Genomic DNA, 19,805 nt, shown 5'->3' on the forward strand with positions numbered 1-19,805 from the left:
CATAAATAGATTGCCTTTTTTTATTGTTTTCTATATAGTTCTCTTTCTTCTAACTTTTTTTACTTAAACTTTCTTAAAGCTCAGTGGAAGCCGATTGGACATAATTCACCCCGTAACATCTGGATTGCAGTTTGAAAAATAAAGTTGAGGTTTCTTTTTTTTCTGACTATATACTGTTTATGTGCTGTCCTTAAGTACACATTTGAGGTACTTTTACTTCATTGTTTTCATGCTACTTTATACTTCTACAATTCAGGGGGAAAAAGGTTATTTTACAGCATAGCAGATTAAGATTTAACTTAAAAGAACACACAGCAATCTTTTATCTAAAAAGTGATGCACTGTTGTAGATTAAAATACCCAACAATATATGAAATACAATTTTGCTCCAGCTGTTATATAGTAATAATAATCCATTTAATTTATATAGCGCTTTTTAAGGTACTCAAAGACACTTTACATGTTACATTCATACACCGTAGACAGCTACGGGGAGAAATGCAGGGTTAAGTGTCTTGCTCAAGGACACATCGACTAGGGTGGGTTTGGGTCCTCCACACAACCTAAACAGCATTTGTCTGCATCATGAATACTTTTTTTTTGTACTACTAAAAGTAATACCATGTGAATACGACTTTTATGGAAACTTTTGGACTCAGCGGTGTTGAAAAACATCTCGCTCACCTTTCCCACTGCACATGACTCCGTCCGAGGTCTCGCAGAGCTCCTTGCTCTGCCTGTCGCTCATGTCACAGGACCTCTGGAACAGGCACAGCTTCCCGAACCAGCCTTCCTCGCAGATGCAGCGTCCGCACGAGCAGTAACCGTGACCTGGGGGCGGATGGCAGAAAGGCCTTCATTTCAAAGGAGACAGAGTACGGAGCGTGGCCATGAGAGGATAGCACAACCAGAAGAGAGAGAGAGAGAAGGAGAGAGAGAGAGAGAGAGAGAGAGAGAGAGAAAGTTAAATCGCATAAAAGCATTCGGAGATGGAGTGAAAAGTCAAGAGAAATGCTGCTGGAGAGAGCAACAAGAAAGGCGATAAAGCAAATAAACACAGAAAGTTGACAGCGCAGACACTGAACCTTGACAGTAATCGGCAGTAGAAGGAGACGAGAGAGACACACAGCAGGCTTATTGTATTTTCTCTGGGGACATGAAAGGAACTGTCATCCCTGGTCTTGTCCTGTCCTTAATAAATCTCCAGCGCTTCAGAGAAAGATGAAAAACAAAGAAAAGGCAATGGCAGACGACAACACACACACACACACACACACACACACACACACACACACACACACACACACACACCAAACACCAAACTGGGGATATTTAATTGGTTGAAGAAGGCAGTTTGGGTGCTTGGATGCTCTAATAGCCAACAGCGTGCCTTTGGTTTTAACAAGCGCACACACACACACACACACACACAGAAAACACACACACACTGATTCACTTATTCTGTCCTTCATCTCCGACGGTTACATCGCTCGCAGTGCGCTCACTTCAATCCAAATGGCGTCATGTGGAGGCGGTGGCACCATTGATTGATTCCTTTGTGTTCACATCTTGTTACAGACGCCAGGTTGAAGAGGTAATGAGCGGAGCATCTTCACATCATTGTAAATCTTTACCGTGCTGTTACACATTCAGTCAAACAGCTGTTTGATTACATTTTGATTGTCAGCTGAGACTTAACAGGTCACACATTTATGGAGCCAAATCCAGGCCAATAAGTTTGGTTCGTTTGAAAAAAAGATTTGAACCTGAAAATTCAAGTTTTGGTCTCGAACCTCAACAATGTATTCAAAATAAATATAAGTGTATGAAAAGTTTTGTTGGGCTGAATATAATTTGTATTCAGTTTTTTTTTTAAATAAAATATATTTTTTAATTTTTCAGTAGCAGATTTTATATGTTCAATCATTTATTTTACAGTTTCGAATCTTATTTTTTTCAGTTTCAGTTATTTTTTTCAACTACAGGGGCGTGGTTTCAACTACAGGGGCGTGGGGTATCATGAGCAGCATAACAGAGAACGCTGAGGACCTGCCTCAACTACGTTGCCTTCAGGAAGCGTAGGTACCGCGAGAATTATGACTCAATACTTTATATACGGCAGATTCACGGGATTGGCAGTAAACAAAATTGACGCTCGTGACTAAGTTATGTTTAGCGAGCTGTTTTAGACCATACTTAGTATGAATCGCAGTATAAGAGCCATACATTGGTCACTGTGAGGACGTTGATAGTTCACACAACCCGGGGGAAGAACAAACACATGAAAGCTGGCACAGCAGCCTCCTCGGCCATTTCTCTTGGCTCTTCGTTTACACTCTCAATTGAAAATGACCTCTAAACAAAGGTTTTCTGCAGCTCCTTGACAGTGAAAGTGACATAAAGGAGAATGCGTCTGAGACTACGGATAATAGATCGGACTATCCAATGGCCATTGGGTACTTCTTTAAAAGACAATGCCCGGCCTGGCAACTTTCACAAGATGCTCACAAGACACTTCAGTCCAATTCAGGTCAAGTCTTTGAGTAGCAGGTCCAACACGTCATCATATACTGACCCCTTGGTCAGAGCTTCCGTGCTTCAAACTGTGATGCTCGACATACCCTTCTGACGTCTGGCACGTGTGTCACAGTGAGTTAATATCCGCTTGTTACGTGGTGTCTTTTCACAAGTAAACCCTCGTCTTCATAGGAAGTTAGGCTCAGGCAACAAAACCACTTAGCTGGGTTTAGGAAGAGGTTGACGTTAACATGACTAACACTTACGACTCACGTCACTAACGACTCAGGTGACGACATTTTGCTTTTAGTTTTGCACGTGACATTAACAGATGTCCGCTGGAGGAGTTTGTTTGACCCCCTCCGCCTTCCCACCCACCCACCTAGTGTGACCTAACTCACGCTGCATACAGAGGCTCTGAGCCCGCTTTGTGTTAAAAAATTCATAAAAGTTCACCAAAAGCATGAACTATCATCACTCCTCCCTCTATGAGCATACAGTATCCGCAGTAATCATTTGTTCGGTGCATGGTTACTTTAAACAGGATATTGCAATCCAATTTAAAAGAGAAAAACATATCACACACACAATGAAAACTTTCCTTGAAAGTGAATTGCCCTTAAACATTTATATGGACTTTAATTATTTAAGATAACAGGAAAATATTGCTAACGTTACTTGGGCATGCAATTAAAAACATAACCTATTTTTGAGTACAACCATGATAACACAAGGTCTCCAAGTAATGACTCCTACGGTCTTAAAATCTACTGTATCGTCCCTCTAGCTCCACTTGCCTCTAGACCTGAGTCCAATTTAAAAGTCCATGTCCAAATCTCTGGCAATACATCTCCACTCAGCCATATTAAAGGGTTTACAGCTTGCATTTTGTTGTGCAATCTCGTGTTTTAGAAAGAACAGAAGTAGAATGACTAACTTTAGTAACTTTGGTCCTTCCCCGGAGTCTTTGTGCTTTCTCTCCTCACAGCTCTACATGGATGCTGGTTTGATCTGGATCCTGGTCCTGCCCGACACCTCCTGTTGTTATCATTATTATTATTATTAGTTGCATTTCTATTAGCATGGCCATTACCATTACTGCTTTTAGTATCATTGTTTTTCTACTATATCCACTGTTGCTGTTTTTTTTGGTAGTTGTAACTTTTCCATCATGCCTACTACTCTCATTATATAATTTCATAATCATATTCTGTCCATTTGGGGAGTTTTTTCTGATCCAATGTGAGCTCCGGGACAGAGGATGTCGTATATGTACACATTGTAAAGCCCTCTGAGGCACATTTGCAATTCGTGATTTTGGGCTACACAAAATAAATTGAATTGAATTGAACACACTGACCGTAATTCAATGTAGAAATCAAATCTCCAAGTATCTTTAGAGACACAGCTTGCGCAAAATATAACTGAACACCAACTATGCAACAAATCATTCATCAGCTTCCTTTTTTTCTTCTTTCTTTTCTTCTTTGCTGTTTTTAATCAAACGGAGGTAGAGGTGTGGGATGGATGTATCGGAGGTGTGTGTGTGTGTGTGTGTGTGTGTGTGTGTGTGTGTGTGTGTGTGAGTTGTGTTGTTGGGAGGTTATAAATGAAAGTTAGCGAGCTTCTGTCTCAGTCGGAGTGGAGTGGCAGCCATGGCGTGGCCATGCTCGGCTGCCTCAATCCGCCTGCCTGGGAGAGCAGTTAATTGCTTTGGAGGATCGTCAACCTCGCCCTCATTCAATTAGCCTGCACCTGCCTTTCACAGAGCGTGCATTGTGCTGCAGCATTTAGAGATGGACTGTGGGGAGGGGGGGGGGGGGGGGGGGGGGGGGGGGGGGGGGGGGGGGAGGTGGTGCTCCATCTGGTATTGAACCCTGTAATTTGTGTCTTTGATCTAGATGCACACAGGAAAAAAAAATAGGATTTCAGTCCATCCTCACTGCACTTCACCGCTAGATATCATGATTAGGATTTTGTTTTATTGTGTGATTCCAATTCCAATTTACATATAAATACATTTTCTCATCAGAAACTTGTAATATGTTAGTTGGCATATCAACTGGTTTCAGACTTATAAATACCATCCATGTCAACAACCGGGTCCTAATTATATCTGAGAAATGTGCCCGAAAAACCTCACAGGAACCCAAGTCATATGATGTGCATATCGTGCAATATGATCAGTGAGCAGTATGTTTAACCCTCACATGGCCAGCTCTGAAGCAATGCAACTGTCTATAGAGTTGTGCAATAGATCGATGGATAAACTGACTTTTTGAATCCCAAATTGGGAATTAATTGTGTTACAGCAGTTATCCACAGTCAACATATACATACGAGCACTAGAGATATATACCTGTAGAATACATAAAGAATGTATTAGAATAAACTATAAATATACCAAACTTCAACGACTAGAATATAACATATGAATATAGGATAACATACGACTGTCCATTAGACATAATGGCCCAATCTATCCCATTGCGTGACCAGGGAGGCCTGAAGAACGAGCACTTGGGCCTCAATCGCAAAGTGCAAAGTGGATATTTGGCCGCTCTCTCCTCTCAATCTTTGTGTTTGGAAAAAAAAAAAAAAAAACCTTGAGAGCCAAGTGTGGACCGAGCTGACTGACAAGCTGGTTAACACTTAGGGATTGAATTATATGCAAGGAGCCTGTGTCATTTCTCACTTCCCCTCCCTCGCAGCTGTCTGCAGCGAGGCCCGAACATCCCGGGGCCACGGACAGCACTGTGCCCCGGGATGTTGTTTTCTTTCCGCGCCCTCACCATGAAGCTACTTTTCTGTTTGATCCCCAACTTCTCACTTTGGGTAGCGGTTTTAGAGTATACCTCTGAGCTTCTCACGGGCCTCTGAGTGTACCGACTTCATTGTCAGCCCGACAGCATGTCTGTGTCTGTGTGTCTGTGTGTGTGACTGCAGACGCCTCATGAAGAATCGTTTCTGGACAGCTCGTCACACAACGTTACAACCAGTAATCCATTCACATAAATACTGCATCCCCCCCTTTAAAGGAGACATTTACCCTCAGATGCTGCACTGCACCACGGATACAAAATGGCACAGCCGACAAAAAACAACATAAAAAAGAAAGAAAGCTGGGTGTCGGGAAAAGGCGGATTTGATTGCATGTCGATTCAAGACTGAACGCAGATAGTCTGAGCATCGAGGGGAGGGGGGAAGGGGAGGGGGGAAGGGGAAGTGGAGGAGGGAGTGTGTGTGTGTGGGGGGGGGGGGGGGGGGGGGGGGCTCCTCCTTATTGTTAGAGTTTGGGAAAAATCAGTTCACTCTTTGAAAAGCTGTGCATGTGTCATGTTGTTTCTCTTTTACAGCACTAAGTGCAGACCTCAAGGACCCATGTATGTATGTATGTACTGTATGTGTGTGTATGTATGTGTGCATGTATGTATGTATGCATGCGTGTGTGTATGTATGTATGCATGTATGTATGCATGTGTGTGTATATATGTGTGTATGTGTGTATGTATGCATGTGTGTATATGTGTGTGTATGTGTGTATGCATGTGTGTATATATATGTGTGTGTGTACGTGTGTATGTATGCATGTGTGTATGTGTGTGTGTATGTGTGTATGCATGTATGTATGTATGCATGCGTGCGTGTATGTATGTGTGTACGTGTGTATGTATGTATGTATGCATGTGTGTATGTATGCATGTATGTATGTATGTATGTGTGTGTGTATGTATGTGTGTATGTATGTATGTATGCATGTGTGTGTGTACGTGTGTATGTATGTATGTATGTATGCATGTATGTATGTATGCATGTATGTATGTATGTATGTATGTGTGTGTGTATGTATGTGTGTATGTATGTATGTATGCATGCGTGCGTGTATGTGTGTACGTGTGTATGTATGTATGTATGCATGTGTGTATGTATGCATGTATGTATGTATGTATGTGTGTGTGTATGTATGTGTGTATGTATGTATGTATGTATGCATGTGTGTGTGTACGTGTGTATGTATGCATGTATGTATGTATGCATGTGTGTGTGTACGTGTGTATGTATGCATGTATGTATGTATGCATGTGTGTGTGTACGTGTGTATGTATGCATGTATGTATGTATGCATGTGTGTGTGTACGTGTGTACGTGTGTATGTATGTATGTATGTATGTATGCATGTGTCTATGCATGTATGTATGCATGTATGTATGTATGTATGCATGTGTGTGCATATATGTGTGTATTTGTGTACGTGTGTATGTATGGATGTGTGTGTATGTGTGTCTGTGTGTATGTGTGTGTGTGTACGTGTGTATGTATGCATGTGTGTGTGTACGTGTGTATGTATGTATGTATGTATGTATGTATGCATGTATGTATGTATGCATGCGTGCGTGTATGTGTGTACGTGTGTATGTATGTATGTATGCATGTGTGTATGTATGCATGTATGTATGTATGTATGTGTGTGTGTATGTATGTGTGTATGTATGTATGTATGCACGTGTGTGTGTACGTGTGTATGTATGTATGTATGTATGCATGTGTGTGTACGTGTGTACGTGTGTATGTATGTATGTATGCATGTGTGTATGCATGTATGTATGTATGTATGTATGCATGTGTGTGTATATATGTGTGTATGTGTGTACGTGTGTATGTATGGATGTGTGTGTATGTGTGTCTGTGTGTATGTGTGTGTGTGTACGTGTGTATGTATGGATGTGTGTGTGTATGTATGTATGTATGCATGCGTGTGTATGTATGTGTGTACGTGTGTATGCATGTATGTATGTGTGTATGTGTGTATGTTTGTGTGTGTGTGTGTGTGTTTATGTGTATATGTGTGTGTGTGTGTGTATGTATCTATGTATGTATGTGTGTATGTGTTAAGAAAATACTGAGATGTTAAATTTGAGCATAGAGTCTATATGCTCAAATTTAACACAGATACACAATTGTAAAAGAAAAGGCAGTCAAATGGAGTAATACATCCTGCAAATTACAACAAAGATTATATTTATATCATGACATAAAACACATGTTAGTTTTCCCCTCGGACAGTTGGTTTTTGGCTGTTTTACAATATAATTGTTCTGCTTTTTTTTCGGGGCACCGCGATCCTTAAATGCATCTTCATCGGCCTTCCTCTCGTCCTCTGTCTGCCAGCAGCAGCTGCAAAGGGATATATCCATTTCAATTGAGCCTCTAACGTTTTTAGCGCAACCCATCCATTACAGTGGTTGTGCCTAAATGGCTCATATTAAGAGCCCAAACTTCCCCGAGATCTCAAACCGAAGCTTCAAAGGCTTGGAGCAATTTCTCTCAAGCTCAGCTCAAGGGTTTAAGAGTGTGTGTGTGTGGGGGGGGGGGGGAGTGTTGTGCCTGTGGATATCAAAGAGAGCAGATAGGATCACACCGTATTGATCTTCAAATTCAGCATCTGCTCCTGGCATCGTTTCAAACTGGGTGAGTGTATGTGTGCACACGCTGCACAAAGTGTGTGTAGTTTCCTCTGCAATAATTAGTTGAGGGGTGTAAACGCGTTACCTTGTCGGCCTCAGGAGATGTCCATGTAATGTGTTTGTTATTAAAGAATGGACCTATAGGTACTGTGCTACTACCCATGAGCCTCGGCAGCAGATGACAGAGTCAGAGCCAGAGCAAATTCAGAAAGCTCTGGCATTGCAATCGCAAAGCAAATAGCACACCGTAGTGGTTGAATTCATTTCATAGACTCCGAATCCAAACACTTGAAAGTGTAATCTTTAGCTTCCATTAGCTTCCAATCCTATTTCACCTTGGACCTGTACTTGCAGTACCATGGAGCAAAAATCCTTAACCTCATCCTTTTTTTTCTGGGAGGCTAGGCTGTGCGAGCATTGAAGCAGTGTCAGAAAAAAATAAAAAATTAATATAGCTGCCAGCGACATGTCATAAGAGCAGTGGCTTACTGGGCCGAAAATAGGGAATGGTGACACACCAACTTAAGTGCTAAAAAATGTCTCGCTAAAGCAAAGCGGTCCTTGGCGGAGGTGGGAGGGGGTCAAGGGGACACGACAGAGACGGAAATACACAAGAGAATATCATACGGTAGATGCTGTTACACATTGAATGAAGACCCCGAGGCAGCAGCTGGGAGTGGGTATAATTTAGGCAGGCCAAATTTTGCCAATAACTTCATACCATCTAAAAATAAACTCCAAACTTCCATTCTTTCAGATTAAGATATTATCCATCAGCCAAATGGATTGCAGCTAACGGTGCAAACAGCGCTGATGGTGGAGATACACCTAATCCTGCCAATGAACGGATAGATGTTAGCTCCATCCGATGGGCGGTGCAGGATTTCGGCTGGGCGGTTTGCAATATGGCGCCCGGGTGACAAACTGCACTAAAATATGTTTCTGAAAACATTTGAGGCAAGGCAGTAACATCATCTTGATTCATATTTCATCAGCGCCACATAGTTGGACGGTTTGATCCGAGCTTTCTCGAGCCTGCTGCCTTGCAGATTACGGGTCCAATATGCACGAAGTTGTGGTTGAGTCGAGATTTATGCAAATTCACTTTCGGCGAATGGTCAGTGAACTCACCGAGCGCTGTCTGTCAGGAAACACCCGCTTTCCTTAGAGAATGAACAGAATCTGTCAACGGATTTGGTTCCGTTTTGTAAGCGACAACTTATTGCATGTCTTCTCAAAATAAACTTCTGGCTTCAAAAGGAAATTGGGCTTCGGCAACAAATCCACATACATGTATGTTTTTTGGGGGAAAGAGCGTGGTTGATGTCGCTAACTTGACTAGCTAACAACTCACCATCTCTAGTGCAGAGCGCCATGAGACAGCCAACGGGGCACGCTCACATGCACTGACACGCAGAGGGAGAATTACTTAATTCTTTGCTCAGTACACACATTACTCCACTATATCTTTACATAGAAAATAGCTTTTTGCTGCAATATTAATGCTCTGAATATCACACAGAGAAACCTTTCAGCTCCACCTGTAGAGAAAGATCTCTACGGGTTTAATCCACCGGTGAATGGACAAAAAACACATTTGTGAATGCAACAAGTTCTGCAGAGCATTCCTACGTGCTGTGAAGTGGGTCTTGCACGAGGTTCAATGCTCATTAAGCCGAAAGTGAGCAGCCTTTTTATTTGTGGAACAAATAGAGAGGCCTCCCACTCCTCTTCACAGTTTGAACAGTGATGTTGAAATGCAGGCTCGCCATCTGTTTACTGCCGTGTTCCGTCAATTCCCTGCGTTGCTCACACAACTTGGACCCAAAGATGAAGGTGTGTGTGTGTGTGTGTGTGTGTGTGTGTCAGGCACATGCGCAGACATTTTGGGGGGCAGGTGCTCAAACCGAAAAAAAAGGGCACTCATCGCCAAATATATTTATATATAACAGTGTAGGATCTTTTTTTGTTAACAAACTAACTCAAATGATCAAATTGAATAAATAAATGAATAACAGGCAAAAACAGACAAAACAAGGCCATATTGTGTAACCAAATGCAATCCAAAAATATTCTAACTTAAAACTTATCCAAACTCTTCTCTGGATAAATTAAAGGATCTTCACAGGAGCGTCCTCCTCGGTGCCGTCTCTCTCTTCATTAAACATGACAAACGTCAGTAAACAGCTGGACGAGGCTTTGAAATCACGGATTTCGTGAGTTTTTTGTTTTTGTTTCTTTATTCAGGAAACGTCGGACCAGTTGCGACGTAATGTTTTCAGCGGCGCTAATGTTGTGGTTAATTTATCACCAAACAACGTCAGGGGGATTGCCCACACACCGTCATTCCCTGTTTGTCTGATGCTGCGGGTCAGAGAAGGCGGTGGGCTTGTGAGCGCCGCGGTGCATGTCGGGGCGAAACTCTCCCAAGAGCTCAAATAAATGCCCCGTCAGATATCAACACGCATTTGGGGGGAATTGATGACAGAGAGAGTCATTGTTATTCTTAAATATTGATGAATGAAGAAAAAATTGGGCTCCAGCAGAAGGGGCACTTTTCTCATCCAAGGCAAAAGGGCAGGTGCTCGAGCACCACTAGGGGTCTATCTGTGCACGTGCCTGGTGTGTGTGTGTGTGTGTGTGTGTGAGTGTGTCCGCGTGTGTCCGCGCTCTCACCTCCGCAGACCTCTCCGCCGATGTCCTCGCACTGACGGTCGTCACACTCACAGTTCTTGCCGTGGACGCGGCTGTCCCCAGGTGGGTAGCAAGTGCACTGTCCGCATCGGCACTGACCTACAAAAACAGAGACCATTTTCTCACATCTGAGCAGTGTTTCACAACAGTTGTTGGGTTTTCCAAGCAGCAGAATGATCTTTCTTTTATTTTTCTAACTTTTTAGTCAACCTATAATTTGACTTAGTCTGCCTACGACATCCCCTCCGGCCGCACACACACACACCAGCGAGCTGCCGGTGAAGAAGGCCACAGGGAGCATGCTCTGCTAGCGGTGAAGCTCATTAGGCGAACACCATTTATTCTGAACCATCGTTGGAGGTGTTTGTGCAGCATACCTGCTCATTTCACCCGGCTGCTCAGGGCTATGTTAACTATGGGGGGTGGCACACACAGATATTTGCAGGCTTCGAGGGTGAATCTTCTTCTGAAGTGCTCGTTATAGTCCTTTTTTTTGTTGTCAATGCTCACACCTTGTGTGGCAGATTTTTTGAATTATCATGAATTCATGCTTGACCTATTAATGTATGAAAAAGCACAAGTTAATCATGCAGTACTTCATGAACAGGAATGTACAATAATGAGTATCTCGTGCATGAGTTAATGAAAGAACATAAATGAATGCAGCAGCTATGGTATCTCAACCATCAGGATTGCTGAGTTATGAATGATGGTCATGTCCTCTAAGGTAAGTCTGCAGGACAAAAAGTGGATTAGTCACAGCAGTGCAGAGGTACACTGTTGAATTCCTAAGTGTTGTAATCGTGATTAATTATTAATCTTTTTCATGACTTTATTCTGCTTCCGCTGCTTCAAATCGAGTGGTGACCTGGTCCTTCTTCAACACCGATAAATAATATATTTTATTTCCTATGAATCTATCATCCTTATAAAGTCAGTCTGTAGGTGTATCCAGACATTGTAGTTGCAAAAATTAAAATGACATCATGATTTTGGACTCTGTTTAATTAATCAATACTAGTTAAGAAAGTAAAAAGTGTGTGTGTCACATAGCATTAGCTTAAAGCTCACAAACCATTCATGGAAGTTTCATACATGTGCACTGCGGTGACTGGTTAATTTTGTGGCCTGTCCCTTTAGCTGCAGATTTACCTTTAATGTATCTTCATACGAGGATTTGTATGATATCTTACTAAAAGTGACTTTTTCCGTTTCCCTACGAAAGACAGCAACGCATCAGCTAGCGGCCGTTACCCGCATACAGTCTTTTCAATATAAACTTCTGTGTTCACAGGAAACAACTCAGTTAGGTTTAGGCAACAAAGCAATTAGTTTGGTTTAATTACCACGGAAGTGCCGTTACTGAAGTACGCAAGGTACGTGACAAATAAATGAAGATTGACTTCTCGTTCCACACAAACAGCGGTCTCCTGGTTGGAAGGTCGCTGTGTGTTGGACCCACCGCCAGTGCCTCCCGCCCTGTGTGTGCGTTCGCGGTCTTTATACTTCCTCATTTATGATTACCCAGATGACACACACAATTATATCAGCAAGTGACGCTTATTACTTTCCGTAAGTATAGCTACGAATACTTGATGAGACCAGCCTGACCTATGAAGGAGACATTCACGGCAGTCTGTGAAGTACTACATGAATGAATTCATGCTTCTTTTTTTGTTTTAAATGCCTTAAGCCACGGATAGGTTCATGATAATTCACCACCCCCCTTACCATGTAGTGTTACTTTGCAAACTCTACATAATTTACTCACAGCAACAGCAATGTTACTCCAATAATACATTAGCAACATTGGTACTGAGAGGTGAAACGTAATCACCTTCAACCTCGGAATACGAAGGCATTACCATAAAATGTGCGTTGGTTGCCTATGCTCTACTGACAAACGGCTAACACACACACACACACACACACACACACACACACACACACACACACACACAGTTGGACATCCTTTCTAGGTACACATCCACAAATGATGCAGACAAAAGACACCCGGTAGGGCTACAAACAGGTAAGCTATGAAAAATAAGTGCACAAAGGGAATTTCCCAGCTGGGCAAAGACATATGTTGAGAACACAGCTTACTGAGTGCGTCTGTTTCTCTTGTTCTCCTGAGCTGGGTATGTCCTTTCTGCACAGTCATTATTCTCTGTGTTTCCCCTGCTCGTGGCCCTGCTGGATCCATTTTGTGTTTAGTGCCACTAAATAACACCTCCAACATATCCATAATGTGCATGGGCCTTTTATCTTTGGATGACTCACTGAGTTGAATTAAGGGCAATAAATAGCCGCGAACACGAATTTTGCCAGACAGCCGCTCGACTGGCAGCGTCATCCGATGGGTTGTCCATGTCACATCACTGTCACTTTTTATGACCAGCCACCCCTCTTCCTGCTTCACATATAGCACGGCGCCATCTGCTCCGGGGACTTTGTTACCCAGGCAACCAGTGATGTCGCAACACCCCTGCCTTATCGATTATGCCTGCGCTCGTCAAACCCACGACGCCGACGCGCGGGCATGTTGGTGTGTGTTGACGTTTAATTCGTCATCCTGTCCTAAGGTGAGCAGCGACCTTGATGACAAAGTCACAAACCGAATACATTTCATGTGTAATTTCACAGACATGTAACAGGTTAGGGTCTGGCAGACTTTTTGACAGTTTAGGGAGCAGCAGTGCAAACTCAGGCATGTTGCAGTGCAGCACACACTGGAAAAGGGGGCTAGGGCAGGATCAATGCATTGTTAAATATATATATATATATATATATATATATATATATATATATATATATCCATCCATCCATCCATCCATTTTCAATACCGCTTATCCTCATTAGGGTCGCGGGGCGCTGGAGCCTATCCCAGCTGACATAGGGCGAAGGCAGGGGACACCCTGGACAGGCCGCCAGTCCATCGAGGGCATATATATATATATATATATATATATATATATATATATATATATTGGATGACAGCCGTCACCAGGTTGCTTCTTTTTCAACCATGTTACCACGTTAGGAATGCGGAGGAGTCAGTGTTTATTGAGGGAATAAATCAAGAGAGAAGTATAGTCATTTTTTCATTGACTTCTATACAATCAGTAGAGAGAATGCATCGGCCTCACTGCAGAACCAGAGGTTTCCGCCTGGTACTTGAAGTCTCTGCAGAGAAGCTTTCCGTTAGTGCTACTATTGTATTACAACCAAGTGCCACGCCCAAGGTTTTTAATTCTACTATCCACCCTGTTTAAATCAAGCACCAATTTTAAGGCTTTAACTTAAAGACTGCAGATAGAACAAGGCTACAGGGACTCACACATTCTGCAGTTCCAGCAGATTGATTGTGAATGAAACTTGCTACACACCAAGTGTTATTTTTATGTGCATTTAAATGTGAGCTAGAACAATTAAACATCATCGAAAATATTGAATTAATGTGAGTGTGAAGATGCCTGTGAATGTGAATACGTGTGTGTGTGTGTGTGTGTGTGTGTGTGGACTCTCCAAATTAGATTGCCTGAGTGTTACTTTTTTCCAATTTTCTGTGAAGTGGTCTGAACCCAGTGGAAATGCCTGCCCATGTTTTGTGCCAGTACCAACGTTGTGCTGCACTGCCTGATCTGCATAAGCAGAACCACAGCTGTGACACTCCTCTCACTGTAGAGCTGTGAAATTAACACACTGGCGAAAATGTGCTTTTTGTAGTTGGACAAAAACAAAGCTATTTGACTAAACAAAAAAATTATACCAGTGTAGAATCTAGATGTTTCTAGAAAACTAAAAGGGGACTAAGATTAAACGTGGATTTTTGAAATAACGACTCTACAAGGTTTTCAACACCGTGGATCGGCGGTTAAAATCCACTCTGCCAGCCAAAGCATCTCCTCTCCATTACATTGATGTCATTTCTAGTTCTGTGACAGCTGCAGTGAGTCCAACATCACACCAAATACAGTATAACACATCCAGTCAAATGGTGCTTTGAATGATCGAGTGGTGTGAATGAAAGCATCCCATTAGCAACCAAAGGCAAGCACCGGGTGTATTGCCAATATCAGGCTGTATTAGAAGTGTATAACAGTTGTTTAAAATGCATACAGTGCACCATATAAATAGCCTGCAGTGATCAAACCAAACCATTTTTCACAATCCCTCTCTTTTCTCTTCCTGTAAAAGGTTACAATCATATTCACGATCCAATCAAATCTCGTGGATCAAATCCCACTTGAAATGATTGCCCAAGGCTATGTTTTTACAGTTTCACCGTAACCATAATTTACTAAATGAACATCATGCTGTATTGAATGAGACTTGAAACTAGAGATTGAGTCCATCAAGTCATTTTCTCATCGCCTTCTATACAACCAGAGGAGTCGCCCCCTAACGGCCATTAGAGAGAATGCAGATTTCAGACGCTTCAGCATTGGCTTCACCTTTCAGAAGCGGAGGTTTCCGCCTGTGTAGCCCCCCAAACTCTGGAGCAAGAAACCCCCAGCTTGTTAGGCTGGCCCCGACACTGCCTGTTTTTAAACTCTGTAATAAAACACATCTTCCTTGGCTTTTTATTCAGTCTCAGAGTTGTCTTATTACTTTCATTATTGTATTGTCCTTTTACAGGACAATACAATATTAACACCGCCTTTTAATACAATATTAATACAGCCTTATTAACACAGCCTTTTAAACTGTGTTAATTTGTCATTATGGTTATTGCCATTTTGGTTCATACAGCTATTTGGTCCACTTTTGTTTTTAAATGTGCTTTATTAATACATTTGAATGGGATTGGATTGAATACAAACGCGCGCACACAATTAATGTATACGGCCCACATTTCGGAGAGCAGCGAAAGGAATCCCAAGAATCAGCAGAAAGACGTTACAGGTGTTTCCTCGAGGAAATACCGCGGTGCAAAGAATGTGCTATCCACAAGGAAGAAAAGCCCCGAAGCTGCTGTTTCAAATTTCAAGGCTTTTCCGCTCAAGCTGCCACCTCAGACCAGCCGCATTCATCCATGCCTAAGTGATTTTCTACATCTGTCTCCTTCAGTTCCTCTCTCTCTCTCTCTCTCTCCCCATTGTGTTTATCGTTCCCTTTCCCCTTTCTTTCCCTGCACATCCTTTGCCCTCCATCGAAGCCTTGCAATGAACTCTGTCACACCCGTTTGTTTCCCGCGATTGTAAACTTCCAAACACTAAACCAAATGAGCATCTTATGAAAAAAAATGAAGCACGTGCACACGCACTCCACCCCAAACACTATAAGGTATGCACGTGCACAGTCAACCTCGCTCCTTATCACCGGCAGCCCTGTCTAGCTGAACAGAGACGGTAAATAGTACGTTCAGACATTTATTACTAACAACAGAGGAGGAACAGGAGGAGGATTTATGGTACACAAACAATGCTTTCAACATGTGAAAGATGGAAATCGTCGGCCTCTGCAGATGTTAGACATTCCTTGAACTACACTTTAAACAGATGGATTGGGATGTCTGAAACAAAAAACATTTTAAAAGGATGAATTTATGGATCCCATTAATTGTTCTATTGCACAAGGTAATTTAAAGTCCCATGTTGTTGTGGCAATGGAAGATAATTTAAAGGTACTGCTGGAGGAATTAAAGCTAATTAACTCCCCCAGCACAAGTTAATCTTTGCTGTTTCATTATGTGAGGTGGGGGAGGGCAATGCCTGCTCAACCATGTTGTTGTGGAATTGGTTTGAGCCCGTCAAAACCAAAGTCTTTTATGGAATGGACACAATATGTCATGAATGGTTAATGTGTTCAAAGGCCCCAAATTGGTTGTATTTGTAGAGTGCACTTTGCCAACATCATGGTGACATTATGGGAGCTGTGTTTGCTGTATTGCTGTCATTGTTCCATTGTTGTCCTCATGGCGAGGTTGATGTAGCAGTCTTCATGGTAGCAACCACGCCTGTCTTTCAGGCAGATGGCCACCTCGACGTTTGAAAAGTGAAGCCAAACCCAAACCGCCCTAAACCTGCATTCGTCTCGGAACTTTAACCCTTTCACTTCATGAAAGTTAATTGTCACATTACGTTTGTTTTTTCAGCATTCGTTGTACTTGGCTCCACCCTTAGTGCACAAACCCTTGGGTGACGCCACGGTGACTACATCCACTTCTTTCCGTCTGGTATGGCTGCAGATGCCTGATCTAATAATTGATGAGTATTTGGAAACAAATACAAACGTGCATTCCCCACTGACTTCCCCCACAGTCAGATGATACAGAAAACCAATGCTTCACATTAACGCCTGATAAATCCGCACATCACTGAGACCAAAGCAGACTGTGCCACTTGGAGTAACACCCGCCACTGACTGCATTATGAACGCGAAACCAACAGAGCACAGGAGGCTTTACTCGACTCTACCTCTTTTTTCTTTTTGTCATCTCATTATCAGTACACTGAAGGGTTTTCCCCAGAAAATTACATAACAATGTTTGGAGCAAAATGAATGGAGAAGCGGTGCACTGTAAAACTGATGGATTAAGGTTGCTGCATCAGTGAAAAATACAGACACAAGGATACTCAGAAGTCTGCTAAGTGTGCTCTGCATTGCTGCGAGACAATTTATCTTATCTTATTTGGAACAATGCAGGTTGTCAGTCAGTCCGAGAACAACGGCAACGTGGCCATTGTGCATTGTTACCTCTGGACGTAGGCACAGTAGCTCTGTGGCAAGGCTACACCATCAGCTCGGCTTTGCTTTTTGTTGTCTGGAAATTCTATGGATGAATAACCTTGCAACTGATTTAATTTCAAGTAAGCTGTACAATAGATGAGTGACAGTATTTCTTTACTCGAATGTCGTGAATGTTGGACGAACACCATTTGCTCGTCTGTCTTTACATCCAACCGCACGACTGTGTAACCTGACTATAGTATGAATGCCATACGTCTTGGCTCAAAGTGAGATTCCAGTTTAACGCAGTATATTGTAGACGTGGCCCGGGGCGCTTATATCCAGCACCTGTAAAGATTAAGCAGCGCGGCTTTACAAAAGCTGAGTAATTCGTTCTCCCCTCTTTGGGCTGTGTGCATGTGGAGTTCAGTGTACTCTTAAATCGCTGGTTTGTGCATCAATTGAAGTAGCAGCTGGGCGGTTAATTAATGGACTGACTGCATGTTTTTAGCTTCATCTATTGAAAACAAATGTATATTGTTTTGGCCTCACTCTACTGATTATATCAAGAGTGTGGGTGTTTTACTTTTGCACAAGAATTCAGGAGCAGGAACTAAAAACTCAACGTTGCTTTTTACATGTGTCTCTTGATCCATCCATGAAACAGCCATTTGTGGCGAAGTGCCTGGTTATTTCAAGGGCATAACATGACGTCCAGGCTCATATTCATGGCATATTCAACTCGATCTTCTTACTATGAGCGATGCGGTCCGATATAAACACGCACATTCAAGCCTGCTTTAAATGGGCAGCAGGAGGTGGCAGAAGAGGTAATTCTGTGCACCATTCAGGATTCAGCAATATTTGAATAACATAGCATATTGGTTTTCTAGCCCTAAAATAGGCACTACTGCCCCTCCCACTTCCACCTTACTATCATCAATCAACAGGCACAAGGGTATAGGACTGGGACGACAAAGGCGGAACCTTTGTTTTTCTTAGCCCGGGGTTTCCAGTGATGCCCTCTGAATATCCAAGCCTAATATTAGTATTAGTCCCGGCATTCGGAGGCTCCAGGAAAACAAGCTTCCTCTGTCCAGAGGGGCCACTAATGAAGCATGCGTTGCGGTGTGTTAAATCTAGACACATCCGCCCACTGCTTGTTTCTATCGAAAGAGCTTTGACAGCGAAGGCTCACAGGCGTACGGTGCACCTTAATTATCACGGAGGGCAAAAAAAAACGTGCACATGTATGCACAAGTATGGCACTAACACACACTCACAAGCAGTAATATTGTACAAACCTGCACATACTGTACATGCATGCAGGCACCACAATAAGTGGCTGCTTTTAGATTTGTTTGAAGATGCTGTCGGATTTGATTGCTTGGTGCTTTCACAGCCTTCTTAAGGATGGTTGAGGAGACGTGAAGCACTGGAAATGGCTTGTTCTACACCAAGAGGTGACGGCAGAGTGCCAGCCTGCTGCAGTAACCATGGCAACAGGAGCGGGAGGGGAAGATCAGGTACCTCGTCCGGAGCAGGGCAGATTGGACGTTCCGCGACACTTCTTCAGACTGCTCTCCAGAGGCTGGGAGCAGGAGAGAGGATGCTCGCACTTCTTCCCGGACCATCCCTCCTTGCAATCACACCTGCCGCAATTACACTGGCCGTGACCTGCCGAGGAGTAGAGGTGGAGGAGGCAGACAGGTGAAACAAAGTGGAGGGGCTTTGTGCAATGGAAAATTCTTTGGATAAAACAGAATTGGGTGAAGCGGGCACATCGAGCAGGGGGGAGAGTTCAATGGGTCACAGAGCAGAGGAGAGGGCAAAAGGGGGAGCTAGTGTGAGAGAAAGGTGAGAGAGAGAGAGACACTGATGGAGAAAGATGAGATGCAGGACATTAAGATGTGAATCACGTCTGCATTCTCTCAAACATTGAGCTATACATTATTCCTGTGACTAATTTCGAATTCAGAGCATTAAAATAGCAGCGAACAACTATTAATTTTGTAAACAGCGTCTCGAACAACGGCGTCATCGCGGAAGCATAGCGCCCACCCTTTCAGGTGAACACTGTTAGCACTGTTAGCATCATTAGCTGCCACCTGCTGGCGAAGCCGTCACCATGTTGAGAGCCGTGTGGAAATCCCCCGCTCACAGATATGTTCTGAATTTTGCACCTTTTGGGAACATTTTGGGAAAAAAGAGAGTTAGATTGATATCACCGTTAGCTTAGCTTAGCGTAAAGACTGGCTCCAAAGGCAACAAGAGCTGCCTGCCAGCACCTCCAAAGAGTACGACTGTCATCTGTTTTATTTGTACAACCCCCGAAGTGTGAAGTTAAAATGACAATCCACTGTTTTATGTAATATACCAGACTATTTTTTGTCTAGTAGCAGTTGCCATGAAGTTACTGGTGACATTTACACTTAGTTTTTTGTTCACATATGT

The 19,805-nt window shown here is 42.9% G+C and overlaps 1 protein-coding gene across 1 annotated transcript in view; it reads right to left on the bottom strand.

The window, feature by feature from the left end:
* itgbl1 (integrin, beta-like 1) overlaps nucleotides 1-19,805 on the bottom strand; it is a 41,640-nt gene that overhangs the window by 4,597 nt on the left and 17,238 nt on the right. The window contains exons 7-9 of the mRNA XM_034561961.1: nucleotides 18,882-19,028; nucleotides 10,659-10,775; nucleotides 685-831 (exon numbers count right to left, since the gene is read on the bottom strand). Of these exons, the coding sequence (XP_034417852.1) occupies nucleotides 685-831; nucleotides 10,659-10,775; nucleotides 18,882-19,028 (411 nt within the window). The remainder of the gene's footprint in view (nucleotides 1-684; nucleotides 832-10,658; nucleotides 10,776-18,881; nucleotides 19,029-19,805) is intronic.

The sequence above is a fragment of the Cyclopterus lumpus genome, chromosome 21, assembly GCF_009769545.1.
Source record: "Cyclopterus lumpus isolate fCycLum1 chromosome 21, fCycLum1.pri, whole genome shotgun sequence".
Taxonomy (NCBI): Eukaryota; Metazoa; Chordata; class Actinopteri; order Perciformes; family Cyclopteridae; genus Cyclopterus; species Cyclopterus lumpus.